Raw genomic sequence first — 15,488 nt, forward strand, 5'->3', positions numbered from 1 at the left:
GCATGGGGCAGAGGCTGGAATGGGGACCACCGTGTGGGGACGAGGACTGGTGTCCCTGTGGGCTGATGGGACCTGGGGTGAGAGAGGGCTGGAGGTGGTCACTTCTGCCCCTTTTCCAGCTCTGCAAAACCTCCAGCTTGCTGTGTCCTGCACTGCCAGAGCCGATGCTTTAAATGCCAGCACATCTGTGACCATCTCAACCATGCAGTAAAGACCAAGTGGTGAGAGAAAGCAAAATTCTCCAAGGAAATCTTCACGAGGTTGCTTTAGCAGAGGGCAGGGTATAACTGACCTCAGGAACACCACGTAAATAAAAGCAGAATCAGCAAATAGCAAAGACAAGCGGAAATAGTTTGCACTTTTTGCACTAGTGTTGCTGCGAGGGAAGGGATGAACGAATGTTCCCAACATAGTGAATGACAAGCAGACCTCCGAGGTAATGTGCCTTTAAGAAAGTGACCTCACCTCTAATGTAAACGACATATAGAGGTATGTAAACGTTTTTACTGTCTGTAAAAATTCAGAGTCAACAGATTTACCACCCCATAAAACCCAAAAGGAAGACTGGAATGGAAATATGCCTGTACCTCGTGCTAGGCATGCACCCTGTACTTTAATCTCCCCGTTACTTTCTAAACAGAAGTAGGCAGCAGTATATTTCCTGGCTGAAAAACAGCTACAGCACGTTAGCTTGTTGTGGTCTCAAGCCAATTAGCAGGGATTTTTAAAGAATTAAACATGCCTAAAATGCATTTCGAGCCTTTTAGCCAGCTGGATGTTAAAGCACTCTTTCCTTCTTGTTTAAATAATCCTCAGGGTACACCGGGGAGGTGTTAGGTCTCTCAAATATAGTTATTTGATCGCATGTTTGTTTTCAATTTGCTCTGGGTATCGAACCGGTGATTCCTGCCTAAGCAGAGGTTAATGTCACCACTGGTGGTCAGCTGAGGAGTCCACCTCAGGTGTGTTAAATGTCATTGTTTAACAAACTGCCTTCCGTGGCAGGCCAGCACCCACCGTTCCCATTTCCCCTGCCACCTGAGCCGGGTGCTCGTTTTTGTCACTGCCCATCAAAACCAAGTCCCCTGAAACTACCCCCAAAGTTTTTAGGCAGGGCATTCCAACAGTTCCCACAAAGGAAGCATTTTTTTGTTTGTTTGTTTTTGTAACCTCTCTGGGGAAATGTATTTAAAGCATACAGCGGTTACATTTTTTCCTAAAGCCAGTGCTTCATTCCTACATCATGTCCATTCCCGCTGCTGTCAATCATTACCCAGCTGGCACGTTATTCGGAAGGTGGAGCTGTCAGGCAGAAGGAATAAAAGGTAAGGAAAAGCAGAAGGCTCCTGCTCCTTGCAGATGCCAAGGGTAAGTGAGATTATGTCAAACCTTTAAACCGAGTCCCCTCTCTCGCCCCACCCCCTGGCCCTGCTCCTATATTACCGGGCTGCAGCGAGCAGCACCTGCTTTGCCCTGTGGAGGTGAGGTGGGCTGCTCGTGCCTGCTTCTTGCCCAGGCGATGCATGCTCTCGCTGCCAGCCCTTTGGGATGGCTCTGCATGGGCGTCGCTGTGATTTTTGGGGCCACCGTGCTCCGCATGGTCAAGAGTAGCCTGGTGGAGAAAGGCAGCGTGCTGGTCTGGAGCCTGCTGCCTGCCTCGCTGGGGCTGCTGTGCGGGGCTGCGCTGGGGGCTTGCGGGGGGCTGCTGGCGTTCTGCGGCGCGTGCCTCGTCTCCTCCGCATACCTGGGTGGCACGGCGCCACTGCCCGTGGGTGACAGAGCCGTGCTCGTCACAGGTAAGGCGCTGCGGGAAGCGAAGACCGGGCTTTTCTCAGAGGTGCGTTGGAAAACTTTGCGTTCTCGGGTCAGGAATCTATGAAACGTGTGCTCCCAGGGGTTTGCTTTTTTCTTCTCTTGATTTATTTGCTTTTCCAGAAACGTCTTAAAAAAACTTTTTTTTTTTCCTTTCCCTGGTGAAGAAGTGCTCTGAAATTAAGTAGAAAAGCATCTTAATAGATGCCATTTTTTTAAGTGTCTCATTTCATCTTTACAAGTAGCTTTTTAGATATGCTTGTGAAAATAACTGGTTGAAAAAAAAAAAGGCACAAGAATACTTATGATGGTCTAATTTTTTAGGAGAGACATTAATTTCTGGAAGCCCTCAGCATACTACACTCATACGTTACTTTTGTTTACTTGAATTTACTGCAATAGGTACTGGCGTACAGTTATCTTTTGATGTGCGCATTTACATAGTACACGCTGTGTATATCATGCCTATATTTCAAGACACCAGGTTGGTGCCATCTCTTTGAAATGAGGTATGAAATCGTTTGGGAGTGAGTAATTTTTCTCACTGGAAATGAAAGTTCAGAGCTAATGAATTCACTCTCTGTATTAACACCCTGATCTACTCAAAACCCACTTTTGGTTTGCAGGGATGGCATTTTTGTAGTTTTATGGCTTTCCTCCTGCTTCTTCTGAAACTTTAAATGTTGCTGTGTTAATCAAACCTTTGAATTGGAGCGCCTACCTACTCGTTCTTGCACTAACTTGTTCTTTTTTTTTTGTTGTTTTATTTTCCATTTTCCCCTCTGAAAAGCTGAGTTAAGTTGCTTTGGATTATATAGCTATTTATTGCAGTATCTCATTTTGCTTTATGGAAATGATTTAAATCTCCCCAGCAGGCATTGCTATGGGGATTAAACACAAAACTTAAGGGAGGAGAGGATGAGCAGCAAGCTCTCCCCTCGCAGTCAGCGGGGTTTTTCTGTGCAGGTGGCTGGGACGAAGATGGGCATCACGCGTGGGAAGGGAGAGCCTCTGTGCCTCTCCACTGGGCAGGCACCGGGCTCACGCTTAAAAAAGGCAGGAGGATGCCTGAGTGCAAGCCTGCTCTTCAGTGGTTCTTTGGGAGAACACAAAAACCCAAATAAGCTCTTCTTTTGGAGCTTATTTATTCCAGAGAACTGGAGTTAGGGCAATACCAGGGAGTGAAGAACACTAAGTTACATTGCAGCAAGTGAATGTTTTCTTTGTACCTGTGCTGCAACTGTCCTGAAGAAATGCAAGTTTGGACACCTCTGGCAGCTGACACAACTGAAGAGGCTCATCTCAATCTTTCTTTGATTCCAGGCTGGTATGCAGTCAATCAAACACTCCATCAATTGAAATGAAGGTTTTACTCAACACATTTCTCTGTTAAATTGCTCTGTCTGCAGTCCTCATCCTCTTACTGACAGCAAGGTGTGTGTGGCAGCGTGCACACAGGTGCAGGGTGCCTTTCCATCAATTTTTTTTGCCATTTGTCTCCAATTTAGACAAGTCTTGAGGCAGCTATTTCATGGGAAATGGTGATTTTTTTCCTCCCCTCTGCCCCCCCATTTCAGCCCTGCATGGTTGAGGAATGCTGCTGTGCTCAGAGCAGCTGCCACATACCTATCACTCATGAGACGGCTGCCTATGGCCAGGGGATGGAGCAACCTCTGTGCTCATCTGTCTGGGCTTTGTCAAACTTTTTTCTGGTCCTCTCTGGATGGCCCTTGTACAGCTGCTGCTACGCGTTATTTATTTTTAATTCAACGGAGCACCACAACTAGGGAAAACTGCCCAATTGTCAAAAAGCGTTTTCGCATGAGTAACTCTGGGTGTGTGAGCAGTCTGAAAGTTGTTGATGAAACGTTTCATTAATCTTCTTGGTGGGAGAGAGTGCTTCATTGTCCTCAAATGCGGTCTTGAGCGTGCAGGTGCGTTATGCTTTCTGTGGCTTGATGGTCTTGACAGCCAGCATCTCTAAAAACAAAAACATCATGCAGATGCAAAGTAGCAGGGACTATAAAATTCTTGCTTCAGTTATTCTGTGTTCAGTGGGCAAACTCCTCCAGTTACCTTGGAGTTTCCAAGGAGTTTCACTGGTGTGTGACTTGGTGTCTCTGATGCTCGGTGCTGAGTTGCCAATGGATTCTCAGTGATGACTCAGTTGCAGTCCGTACTGATTTGCCTTTCTTCAATAAATCTTCAAATGGTTCGCAAATGGTCATTTTATATGTGGGGAGGAAATCTAATCCTCCTGTACGGGGGACCTAACTAAAGCTGAAAGGAGCTGATGCTGTTTGAACTTTGAGTTGAAAGGTAGTTTCTCTGGACATCAATAACAGGTCTGGAACTCAAATCAGATTTGATTTTGATAAAAGCTGGGGATGAACCCAGCAGCAGGCACAAATAAACATTGATTTTCTCTCCTCAGGGCTGCTACACCTGTCCCTGGTTCTTAAGCACTCTGCCACTTTCTCAGTTAAAGCTGTGTTGTAGGGCTTTTCCTTATGGAATATATAGTTTCATGTCTGAATACTTACTGGGAAGCACAAAAGGGGAAGGATTTGATCCAGAAATTCGCTTCTCACTAAAAGGGGAAGACACTCCACCCCCATGCCCAGAAATCCATCATGTCTTTAGGATCTCTGCAGGCCTCCTCATGTTTTCTAGGGAATTCCAAGAATGTAGGATTGTTCATCTCTTCTCTTCCAGGCCAGGGCTGTAAGAAGTGAGGCGTGATGTATACTGCAGTCTGGTGCATCTTCAACAAACTGTAGATTTCAAAAATGCCCCAGAGCAATTTTTTTTAAGAAGGGATTAAACAGAGCATGAGTAATTTGTTTCAACATCTTGCACTTATTGATTGAGGCATTTAGTACATATTTCTCTCAAGTCACCTGGAATTAATTTTTTCATCTATCGGGACTGAAGTCCTAGATAGAAGACAAAACCCAGAAGTGAAGATCTAGCATGAATTAAGATGAGTCTCTTTGGCAATCAAATTCTACTGACTAAGGATTTTGGGTGTAGGAGCTGGCCTGCCAATAATGATTATAATATCCCTCTACGTGTGCTGGAATCATAAATTAACCCTTTACCTTTCTGGTGAGGTTACATAGGGAGTCTTGTGGCCCTTCCACAAATGAAGAAATGGCTTAAAAAAAAAAAGCTGACAAAAGTCCCATCCCTTTGTCCCACAGTCAGGTTTCCACCCATGCTGCAGATGAGTTTGGAAGTTGAGCATATATGTAAGAAATGGCTATTACAGGAGGTAGCCAAACCCTGGCATAATTCCACAGATATTGCATGTCAGCACACAGGAGCTCTTTTGCAGCAGACGAGGGCACAGTGTGGTACTGTGGGACACGCTGTTACATCTCCTCTTCATGATGTGAAAATCACATCCATTCCTTAACCTCTTCATTTCCCTCCGGACCTTGTCTCCTGCAAAACTGTTGCAGCAGTGTCCCTATAAATTCCCTTCCCGTCTTCAGAGTCTTATGTCACTTCACTGGGAGTCTTGGTAGGAAGATGGATGAGTTGCTTCCTCCATTGGTAAGAATCTTCTCTGTAGATGGGTAGAATGGAAAATATAGTTAAGAAATACATCAGGAAACCCTTAGAAGTTTCTTAAGATAGTGGCAGAAAAATATCTCATCAAAGGTGACATGAAAACCTGTGAATCAACAGACTGACTTGTTAAATATTTATCATTTTTCCCTGGTGGGAGAAGTTGGGTGATCATGGTTGTTGCTGTGCACTTGCTTTAGTGGTGCTTCATGTGTTTGGCAGTTCATTGTTTTATAGGTAAATATAAAAATTTGCAAGATAAAGGTTGGGAATAAGTCTGATGCAAGTGAATTTCTGTCAATTCCAATGCCATATAATTGCTTTGTCCAGCTGAAATCTTATGTTAAGATCTATTTTTTTCCTTTTATATTTTTCCTAGATACTTTTATTTTCAGGTTTCAGCCTGAATATTTGTATTAAACCAGTCTGCGGTTTTATTTCTTTTGTATGCATGGAGTAAGTCTTAAGATCTCTCAGTGGGAGCATGAGCTGATGCCCCCAGCTCTGAGCAGAGGAGGTCTGCTAGCTTTTGCTAAACAGGCAAAGGACCAGCTCCTCACACCTATGAAGCACAACCTTCCTTCCTACTCTTATATATTTCAGTGACTTCCTTTCATCCTCTTTTTGGTTACATGTGTGTGTTTCCAATGAGTGCCTCTCTGTCCCTCTGTTTTAGTGGCGATGATGGTTTGGGGCAGACTGACTTTTCACGTGTCTTTTTGATTCTTTCAGGAAGCGACACTGGGATTGGACACGCGCTGGCTAAGTACCTGGATAACTTAGGTTTTGTTGTGTTTGCTGGGGTTTTGAATAAGGACGGCCCTGGAGCTGAGGACCTGAGGCAGACCTGTTCTCAGAGGCTTTCTCTCCTGCAGCTGGATGTAACCAATCCCACCCAAGTCAAGGAAGCCTATCTACAAGTCTCGGAGAAGGTGCAAAATACAGGTACAGCTTTTACGCTGATATATGGGGGTACTAATGTACCTATTTACAAGACATCTCTTACCTGTTGGCCCCATTCTGTCCTGTGTATGTCTGTGGGCAGCCAGGGAATTTGCTTTGATGGCTCCTGCTTTTGTAGACACAGGAAAAACAGTGATGACTGCTCAGGGAGGGGATACCGTGTATCTATAGCTACAGATCATCTCTGCTTTGATCTGGAGGCACCATCCAGCTCATCACTTTAACCTTAATGGAGCTGGTATCCTGCTGTCATAACAGCCATGTGCTTTCTCCTCTTCCCAGGGCTCTGGGGAGTTGTGAACAATGCGGGCATCCTGGGCTTCCCTGCTGATGGTGAGCTGCTCCCCATGAGTGTGTACAGGCAGTGCATGGAGGTGAACTTCTTCGGGGCCGTGGAGGTGTCCAAGACCTTCTTACCTTTACTTCGGAAGTCCCAGGGGAGGCTGGTTAACATGTCCAGCATGGCAGGTGAGCTGAGCTAAAGCACCAGGTAAGTTTCTGGTGCAACAGTTAAAAGCAATCAACTTTCTTGGCGTAAATGCTAGGGAAGGTGTGGTCAGTCTTGTTTGTACATATGCCTATGGAGTTAGGATCTAGCTAATAAGTGTAGGTTTTGCTTTGGGAGGCTGTTTCCAGAAATCAGTCCTTAAAAAGGAAGAGTTTAATATGGTTAAAAATACACTGCTCTGTACATTCATGTACATTAAGACGAAAGTGTTATTTTGAAATGGGAACTTGGTAAGTTGCAGCAGTTTTTACCCCCGTATGCAATACACTTCATATTTTCTGCCATAGAAAGTATCTTACAAGGTGTTACTGATCATAACTGCTATAAGCAAGTGCTAATTTACAACTCACACTTTTTTTAACCTCTAGGAAGAAATGATTCCCTCACTGACTTGTCTCTAACCTCAGTGAGAGCCACATAATTCTGGTTGCGTTATAATCTTCTATCTAAATCACCAAAATAAAGGCTTGAAAAGAGCAGACATTGAGCTTTATCATGTTTATATTGCTCCTGCAGGAGGCATTCCGCTACCGAGGTATGCTGCGTATGGTGCGTCAAAGGCAGCTCTGTCCATGTTTTCTGGAGTAATGAGGCAGGAGCTTTCCAAATGGGGAATCAAAGTTGCTGCCATTCATCCATCAGGCTTCAGAACAGGTTGGTGTTTGACATTTTGGATTGTTTATGCTTTATCTCTTTTCCTGAGTTCCAGGATCCTCAAACAGAGCCCTGAATGATTCTCTAACTCTTTTCCATTCCTCATGTTGACTATGGAAATTAAGATCTGTTTTTTTTTTTTTAATTGAATGTTGCTCCCCTCCAGGTCACTTACTTGCTCTTGATGTTACTCTACATAATTCCTGAGATTTCCTCTCTGCTCCTTCCCCTGCTCCCCTCCTGCTGCTTACTCTTCCAAATCTTCCTCTTCCTGCCCCCATTGCTCTGAACCTTTTCTGTAGAGCCTGTCCATGTTACTCATCTCCTCCAACACCCACTGCATGTGCCCACCCAGTAGCAAGGTGGGTGTCACACAGGTCCCTGTTCTGTGGATGTGTCTGGCAGCAACCTGAGGACAACAAAGTCCCAGTGCTGCTTACTTAAAGTCCTGGTTAATTCAGAGACAATTCCTATGTCAGCAAAAAGCAAAATAGATACCTTTTCCATAAAACCTCTCTCCCTTGAGTGCCTCCCTGCATAGTTCCTGCAGGGCCATGATGAAAATGGGGGGGAAATTTTGATTTTCTTTTTAACAGGCCCAGTACAAGCCTCATCCTTCATGAAACTGCTTGTTGAAATATCAATGTCCCTCATGAGAGGGGCATGTGACCAATCCAAGTTAACCTTGTCTTAGTTTGCCCACTTCTTTCTTCTGTCAATGACATCTGTTAACAAATACTGATTAGAAATACCCATAAAATGAGTGAGGACAGAATGGAAAGGGAGGGGGAAAAAAGATACCTAGGCCTTTTTCAGTAGAGTTGGTGACAGAACCCCATGCTCTTTGTCTAGTCTATGCTTCATTATTTTTCTTTTCATGGTAAGAGCAGTTGTAACTAACCAGGAGCTTTGTATGTTCTTTGTTCCTCCAGTTTAGAACAACTGAGTCGGGGCTTGGTGGTGGGACCAGCTTATCAGCTACTACTCATGGATTAATTTCACTTAACCTCAAACTCACTTGCTATCCCATGCCGTTGCTGCCGCAGGTATACAAGGCACATCCGAGCTGTGGGTCAAGCAAGAAAAGGAGCTGGTGGAGCACCTCCCAGCGGACGTGAGGCAGGACTATGGCGAGGACTACCTGCTGGGGCTGAAGAGCTACCTCCCGCAGATACCTGCGTACTGTGACGCCGACCTCTCCCCGGTGCTGAGCTCCATCCTGCACGCCTTGCTGGCCAGGCGGCCCCACAGCTTGTACACCCCTGGCAGAGGGGCTTACGCGCTCCTCTGCATTTTCTGCTACTTCCCTCTCTGGTTATATGACTTTTTCATTAGTAAGTTGATGAGCTTTGAGTCTGTCCCAAGGGCACTGAGAACACTGGAGGCTGAAAACAAGGATCTCTAAGGTATCCATCAGCATTTATCGCGCTTGATGAGATAAATGGGGGAAAACTCTATTTTAAGACACTATTATTTATTGTACTGTCTTTGGTAAATTGAATTTGTGCTGCCCTGTGAGTGGAGGGAAATATTTCGTGTTAAGAATAGTGTTCAGGAAAAGTGGTAAATAAACAGAAATGGGAAATTATTCCCAGGCATGGCCTATGTGGAGGAGCTGCAATGTTTCCCTGATGTCCTGGTATCCTGCCTTCAGTGTGAGATCTCATGAGGTTGTATAGATCCTGTCTGCTTCAAAAGGCACTACCGACACATGGACAGATGTCTAACCTGTGTGTTTTTCTAAGTAGATCTTTGAATCCACAACCTTCTTAAACATTTGATAGGAATATGCATCTTCTTTTATAAATGTTTAATGTGAATACTTCTTAATGTAGCTTCAGCCTAATGCTCCTTTTTTTTCCTGGTTCTGTTCCTGTTGGACCTGAGAAAAAATTGATTCTTTTTTTAACCCCAACTTTTGTGAAGTATAATTATGTCTGATGTATCCTCTTTGCTGTACCAATCAGCATAGGTTTGTTGAGGAAAAAAGAACAAAGACTGATCTTCACCAAGCAGCCAACCATTTCCTTCCTACAGTATTATAAAAAATGATAGTAAGTTTATTGGCTGCTAATCTGATATCATTGTCTTGGTCATTCTGTGTTTTGTCTGTATGTGCTTGTACTTCATTTGTAATCCCCAGTGAACTCTGATTTCACTGCTGTTTTTTGTACAATTCTGTATTCAGTTTTGGGTTTATGGAGAATTCCACTTTGGAAATCCTCCTGTCCTGTATATTGTTGTTGTTTTTGCAGCTGAGGCAGTCTCTATTAGATTTTGACATCCTTTAAGGAAAACGAGGCTAGAAATGTTTTTCACCCAGAAAGTCTGAGACTATTTCAATTTTCCTGCCCATTTCTTCCTTTATTTACTTCACAAAACTTTTTATTTGTCAGCAAAGTTGCATAATAAAAAAATATTTAGAAGCTGGATTGTTCTGACTTCTGTTGTTCTGATTTTGACAATTTGCCCTTTTGGGGACGAGCACCACAGCCAGCGAGGCTGCTCCCCTCCCTTCTGGGGCTGATCCTCTTCTTGCAGGAGAGCAGTGAGGAGGATGGCAGCACAGGGCGTCTTCTCTGGGGAAGAGGTGACAGCACAGCAGTCAGTACCACTTTTTAGGATGGAAAGCAATCCCAAAGGGTTCGAAGAAGGCTTGTTGTGAGCTGGAAGGAAAGATGGGTGTGGAGGTAGGGGGGTGTTGGGTGTGGAGAGCCCTCCAGGGCTGCTCACAGCATGCAGGGAGGCAACTTCTGTGGTATGGCTGCCTTCAGGTGAGGGAACTACTGCCTCACAGGTTGTCTTGATTGTGGATGGAGGTGGTTGTTTTTCACTTCATATCCAGCTTAGCTGTAACTTAGGTGGGCTGGAATTTTGCCCTTAGGCGCTAACAAGCATTATACAACCAGAATTCCTCTTAGCAGCCAGTTTGCTGTTTTACGTGGCAATCTTCGCAACAATCTTTAATCACTGCTACGTTATTTGGCAGTGGTTATAAAATGTGAAGTTTTCTCCCTTTCACTTCCTTAATAGGAGTATTATCTTGCATGTTGCAGACATGTTAAACTAGGCATTTATATGGAAGATTTGTTTATTTTTAAAAATTATGTTAACTTTTGTTTCCCAGGAAACTTACATTCTAAATAGCCATTTTACACCTCTTCACTAACCATGAAGATATTTCAGCAAATCTCAAATAATTACAGTATCAAAGATCGTTCTTTTTTTCATTCCTATAGGGATCTTTGTGTTTTAAAGACAATTCTGTTGTAACACATTATTGAATTATGCATCATTTAATGGGTTATAGTATTAGAGATGGGTTTCTTTTGCTAATAAATTACATTGCAAATCTTCCAAACTGAAGAAGTCTGATGGCTGGGAGAACAGGAGAATAAATTATGGGAGTTTGTGGCCAACATGCTTCTATCAATATTACTGCTGATGCTAACTCCTGCTAGCAAGGATCAGTGCCTAGGTGTTTCACCTTCACTTCCTAAGACGACTGATCTAACACAAAACAGATTTGGGGTGGGAGGAGGGGATGTCTAGTTCTAGCAGTAGAAGATGATGTATTAAAAAAATATTAATCACCATAACTTGGAACTATCTTCAAAGACAAGTCTAATGAAAAGCATCTGAAAACTGAAGAATTTGGCCGTAGCACTACAGAGGGGCTAATAAATAATACTCTAAAATGTCTCTTACTAATCAAGTGTGTATATACTAAAGACACGTACGTGCACAGTTTAAAAGGGGTTATGTGCTTCAGAAATCATGATTAAAGAGCAGATTTTATACTCATCCCTCAGCTCCAGCCTCTGGAATGCAGCTTGTGACCGAGAAGTGAATGCTGTCTGACACTTCTTAGCAAGCAAATCCCTGGCTCCCACTTTCTTAGTCTGTGTTTATTACTCTGGCTCACATCTGTTCTTGCTTAATGTGAGCAATTGATTTTAAGATGTGTATCTTTGGTGAACCAAAAGGTGGGTTATAAAGTCATTTGTTTTTATAACTTCTTTTTTTCTGATTCCCTTTGCCTTCTTTATGGGCCTCCTGATGACAGATGTATCTGATGTGTGCTTCTAGCTTTGCATTGCAAGCTGGGGAAGAGCAGTGAAATACCAGGCATTTTTGTGATTATGTTCTGGGAGAAAGCCGTGATGGACAAGATGTGGTGGCCACCTGCTGAAGGACCATCTCTGAGTCTTCAGAAGCTCTAATGTGCAAGACTGTTCACGTGGCTGGAGGTAAGGAAAGCAGCTGTGAAAGTATCAAGGGGTTATGGTGTTCAAATGGGGGTTCCAAAAGGTGGTTGGGGTTGGAGAAAACTGGTGTTTTATTGCCCAGAGCAGGAAGCTCTGGGTCACTAAGGGTCACAAAGGGACAGGAGTGAATCCTGAATCTACTTTTAAGCACTGCAGAATAAGGGTGAGCAGACCTTGCTGCTGCTACACATCTGCATATTTCATGCTGGGTACCTTGGTAATATTTATGCACTCTTTGTTGTTCAGGCCAAAGCCATTGATATAGTATAGCATCTATCTATCTATCTGTAATAAAGCCAATTTTTCATTAGTAGAGGCCAAACACAGGCAAGGAGGGGAGAAAGGCAACAGTCGCTCTTTCTGATTTAATGAGCATGATCAAAAGCTTAGTTTCTTTTAAACCAAATGATTTAAAATTGGACTTTGTGACTGCTAGAATGACTTTATGCCAGAAGACATGTGAACGTTAGAGAACTCTCCAGATTTTGCAAGTTTGACTCCCTGATATCCTGAGAGGAAAGGGGAAAACTTCCATGTTCCTATGAGTGAGTGCCCTGGCATTTATGAGGATGTTTTTGCTACCAGGTGTGTAAGAAAAGTCAAAATGACTTTTGTACATATTCTTTGTGTCAAGAGTGTGCTCCCAGGTAACTCTGAGATCTGTATAATATCAAAACATACACACAAAAAATATTTTTGCTGTAAATCAGCTAGTCTGGGCACAGAATTGCAGATACAACTAGAATGGGTCACGTTTCCTTCACTTGATTCAGAGTTTACACCTGGCTATCAGCACCCATCTGTGTAGGTGAGTCCTTGGGAACACCAGCCATATTTAGAGCATGTTTGGGATAAAAATATGAGTTTGGCAGTATCTCCTAAAAAAGACTGGATCCGGGATCCTTTCTGGGAAAAATATAGCCTATTTAGCCTTTTTTATGGCTGGGTTTTAGAAGCCAGCTGGATTCCCTAAATGATGCAACATGTGTTTATGGTTCACTGCCAATACTTTAAAAAAAATTAAAAAAATCAGGACTGACTTATGAGAGGGACCATTCTGGTACTGCTCTGCCCATCAGCCCTTGCAAGCAGAGACAGAGGACAGATCTCTGTTTTCTTTGAGCACCCAAGTGAAGCTTGCATTTTAGGTGTTTTGAGGCAGATGTCTTAATTCTTGGTGTGAGTCCCCAAGCTGTCTTGCAGGGATAAACAGAGCTTCTCTGTGCTAAATAATTTGCTATTACAGGAGCTGGTAATGACATTGCTTAAACTATAGAAGTTCACACAGATGTTCTGTGTGCAACAACTAAGCAGTATGGAGTCATTGTATTTCTAGGAATGCCCAGAAAGACTTCCTTTGAAATAAAATTCATGCAGGCTTCAAAGAAAAATGTTCAAACAAAAGATCTTGGCTCTTGCAAAGTGGCATGGAAATTAACAGGAGGAGTTCTTTTTCTTTACTTTATTTTTCTTTTTTTTTTTTCCTTCTCCTTTTCCATTGCTTAAAATCTTAGGATAAATAAATGAAAAGTAATGCCACTGCCAGGAAACACCCAGCGCATTGAATCCTGAGATGCCTGAGGTGTAATCATTCCTGCAGAAACTTGTCAGCTAGCGTAGTGCTCCCTGGTATGCAGACACCTTCGTAGGCAGTATTTCACTAGCCTTTGAATTTGTCATCCAACCTGAGGATTAGGGCCGTTTCTATTCATGTATACATGTATTGTGGCAACCTTGGGACAGTGGGATTTTACCGTAGTAAGAAATGTAGTTGTTTTTAAAGCATGCCCATATCATAAATCAAACATCACTGGCATTCCATGACAGAAGACATATATTAAATATGTTTAATAGGATAAGTTGGTTTTAAGCATGCTGATAGGTCACTGTAACCTAAACTACTGAATCTGGATTTAACATCCTGTAATTACAGTAATGTAGGCAGTCTCTATAGGTTTAATGCCTGGAGTATGTAGGTTAAAAAATCCAAGTCTAAATACCTGTTAATCTTGTTGCCTTTACCTTTGGAAAGAGCACTGAATGAGCTGGAAACTAATCCTGTGAGAGGAGCATTTTGATCTTGCCAGCTACCATGGGTGAGAAAAATATACAGCTCTTCCTACAGAGCTTCTCAGAAGTTGCCTCTTAATTTGTCTGTTTTCTGTTTGAGTTTCACGTTCCACCTATGTTTCCTTGTTTCCTCGCACCTCAACAGCCCAGCTGGGCTTGGGACTTTGTCCTCGTGGCTTAAAAGCACATTTCAAACTTCAAAAATAAGAGGTGAAAGATGAAGCAAAGATCAGGGGATGTGAGAAGGAAAGATCTAAAGAAAACAAAATGTTAGCAATTAGTACAAATTCAGAGTGAAAGCAGGAAGGAAGGAAGCACGGCTCAGGAAATGGGTTTAACCAAGTTCAGCTCTGTTGATGTGTCATGCTCCGGGTCATGGTAACCTACCCACCTTCTTCCACACCTTCTCCACCACCTCCTTCAACACTTGACTTTAAAAAGTGTTATTTAAGAAACTGTGAACAGTCATAAAATGGCTTACTTCAAAGCCTTTCTTGTGTTACTTGGTCTTGTAGCATGCCATCCCACAAAACCCTGGTTTGGGGTGACCTGTTCTGTCACTGGGGGGTGACAGCAAGGAGAGGGTAGCAGCTCAGCGATGCTCCGAGCTTGACGTGAAGCACCCAATGTCTTGTTGGCTTTGGGTGCTAATGGGAGAACCTGGTCTTTTGTTTCTGCACGCCTGGGAGCAGGGAGGGGATGTTGGCTGTGGGACAACGCACATCAGTGCTCCCACACTAAGCCCACACAACTCTGGCAGCGCCTGCTTATTTGCTCTCTTTCGGTCTGCAGGAAAGAAATCACACTGTATTCTTGTTATAATGGAGAAAAAAAAATACATTGCCCTTTGGCCATAGTAATTTCCATTACAGCAATCTGGGAGAGTAGGAGGCATTGTCTCTCCCAGGTTTCCTGTGGGCATGCACAGTCAGCAATAAGTGCTGACACAGTTCCACCAGCATATGTGGAAATCTCTGGTGCCTGTATGATGCAGAGAACAAAGCAAACAAGGTGAAGAAGAAGATGTACATCTGACTGATAGTGGCCCAGGGGTGATTTATTCCGTTTGTGTGTGGGAGAACCCTACCTTTTCAGAAGAATGGTTAGAAATCGTTGTTATTGCTTCTGCCTATCTTAGAAAGCATCTTAATGCCTTAAATTTTGCAAACAAACTCAATTCACTGCCTGAAGGATGAAATCCTTAAATATCTATTTGAATTAAAAAGGTGAATAGGGGAAACCGAGCAAATATGACATAATTATTGTATTTTAATGTATATACAACAATGTAATCATGTTGCACGCTGGGCATAGATGAATCAAGGGAATAAGAGGCTTAAAAACTTATCATTTTCAAGAATGTTTTATTGTGAAAAATTGTGTTGAAATATCGGGAGTTGGCTTTTTCATAGTCTATTCAGTATTATATATTCATGCAATAATATAGTGCTGTGTATATCCTTTCACTCCAAAAGTTGTCACTTTGATTGGAAATGTGTTGCCTTAGATGCCTGAGTGGAGAACAGTTCTTAAGAGGAAAAAACAAGTCCCAGATCCAAAGAAAACAACACCCATTTACCAGCAGTGACTTGAAAACATCCCTTTGGGCGATGCCATTGCTCCTTCTGCATTTTTCAAGT

At 43.1% G+C, this 15,488-nt stretch overlaps 1 protein-coding gene across 2 annotated transcripts; it reads left to right on the top strand.

Moving 5' to 3' along the window:
- Positions 1 to 1,082: 1,082 nt before the first annotated feature.
- Positions 1,083 to 9,942, top strand: HSD17B2 (hydroxysteroid 17-beta dehydrogenase 2). Of its 2 annotated transcripts, none has more exons than XM_083851684.1 (5): positions 1,083 to 1,325; positions 6,118 to 6,330; positions 6,631 to 6,816; positions 7,373 to 7,510; positions 8,557 to 9,942. In XM_083851684.1, exons 1-5 carry the CDS (start codon positions 1,244 to 1,246, stop codon positions 8,913 to 8,915), a joined length of 978 nt encoding a protein of 325 aa, XP_083707810.1. In that variant the 5' UTR covers positions 1,083 to 1,243; the 3' UTR covers positions 8,916 to 9,942. The 2 variants fall into 2 exon arrangements, with proteins under 2 accessions (XP_083707810.1, XP_083707809.1); XM_083851683.1 differs by lacking the exon at positions 1,083 to 1,325 and adding an exon at positions 1,454 to 1,796.
- Positions 9,943 to 15,488: the final 5,546 nt, after the last annotated feature.

Source organism: Anser anser (assembly GCF_964211835.1).
Source record: "Anser anser genome assembly, chromosome: 11".
Classification (NCBI taxonomy): Eukaryota; Metazoa; Chordata; class Aves; order Anseriformes; family Anatidae; genus Anser; species Anser anser.

Excerpts from the sequence above, each read along its gene's own strand:
- HSD17B2 (XM_083851683.1), top strand. The coding sequence starts at position 1,520 with ATGCATGCTCTCGCTGCCAGCCCTTTGGGATGGCTCTGCATGGGCGTC. Across the intron at positions 6,331-6,630 it reads GGAGAAGGTGCAAAATACAG|GGCTCTGGGGAGTTGTGAAC; the intron begins GTACAGCTTTTA and ends TCCTCTTCCCAG. Across the intron at positions 6,817-7,372 it reads TAACATGTCCAGCATGGCAG|GAGGCATTCCGCTACCGAGG; the intron begins GTGAGCTGAGCT and ends TTGCTCCTGCAG.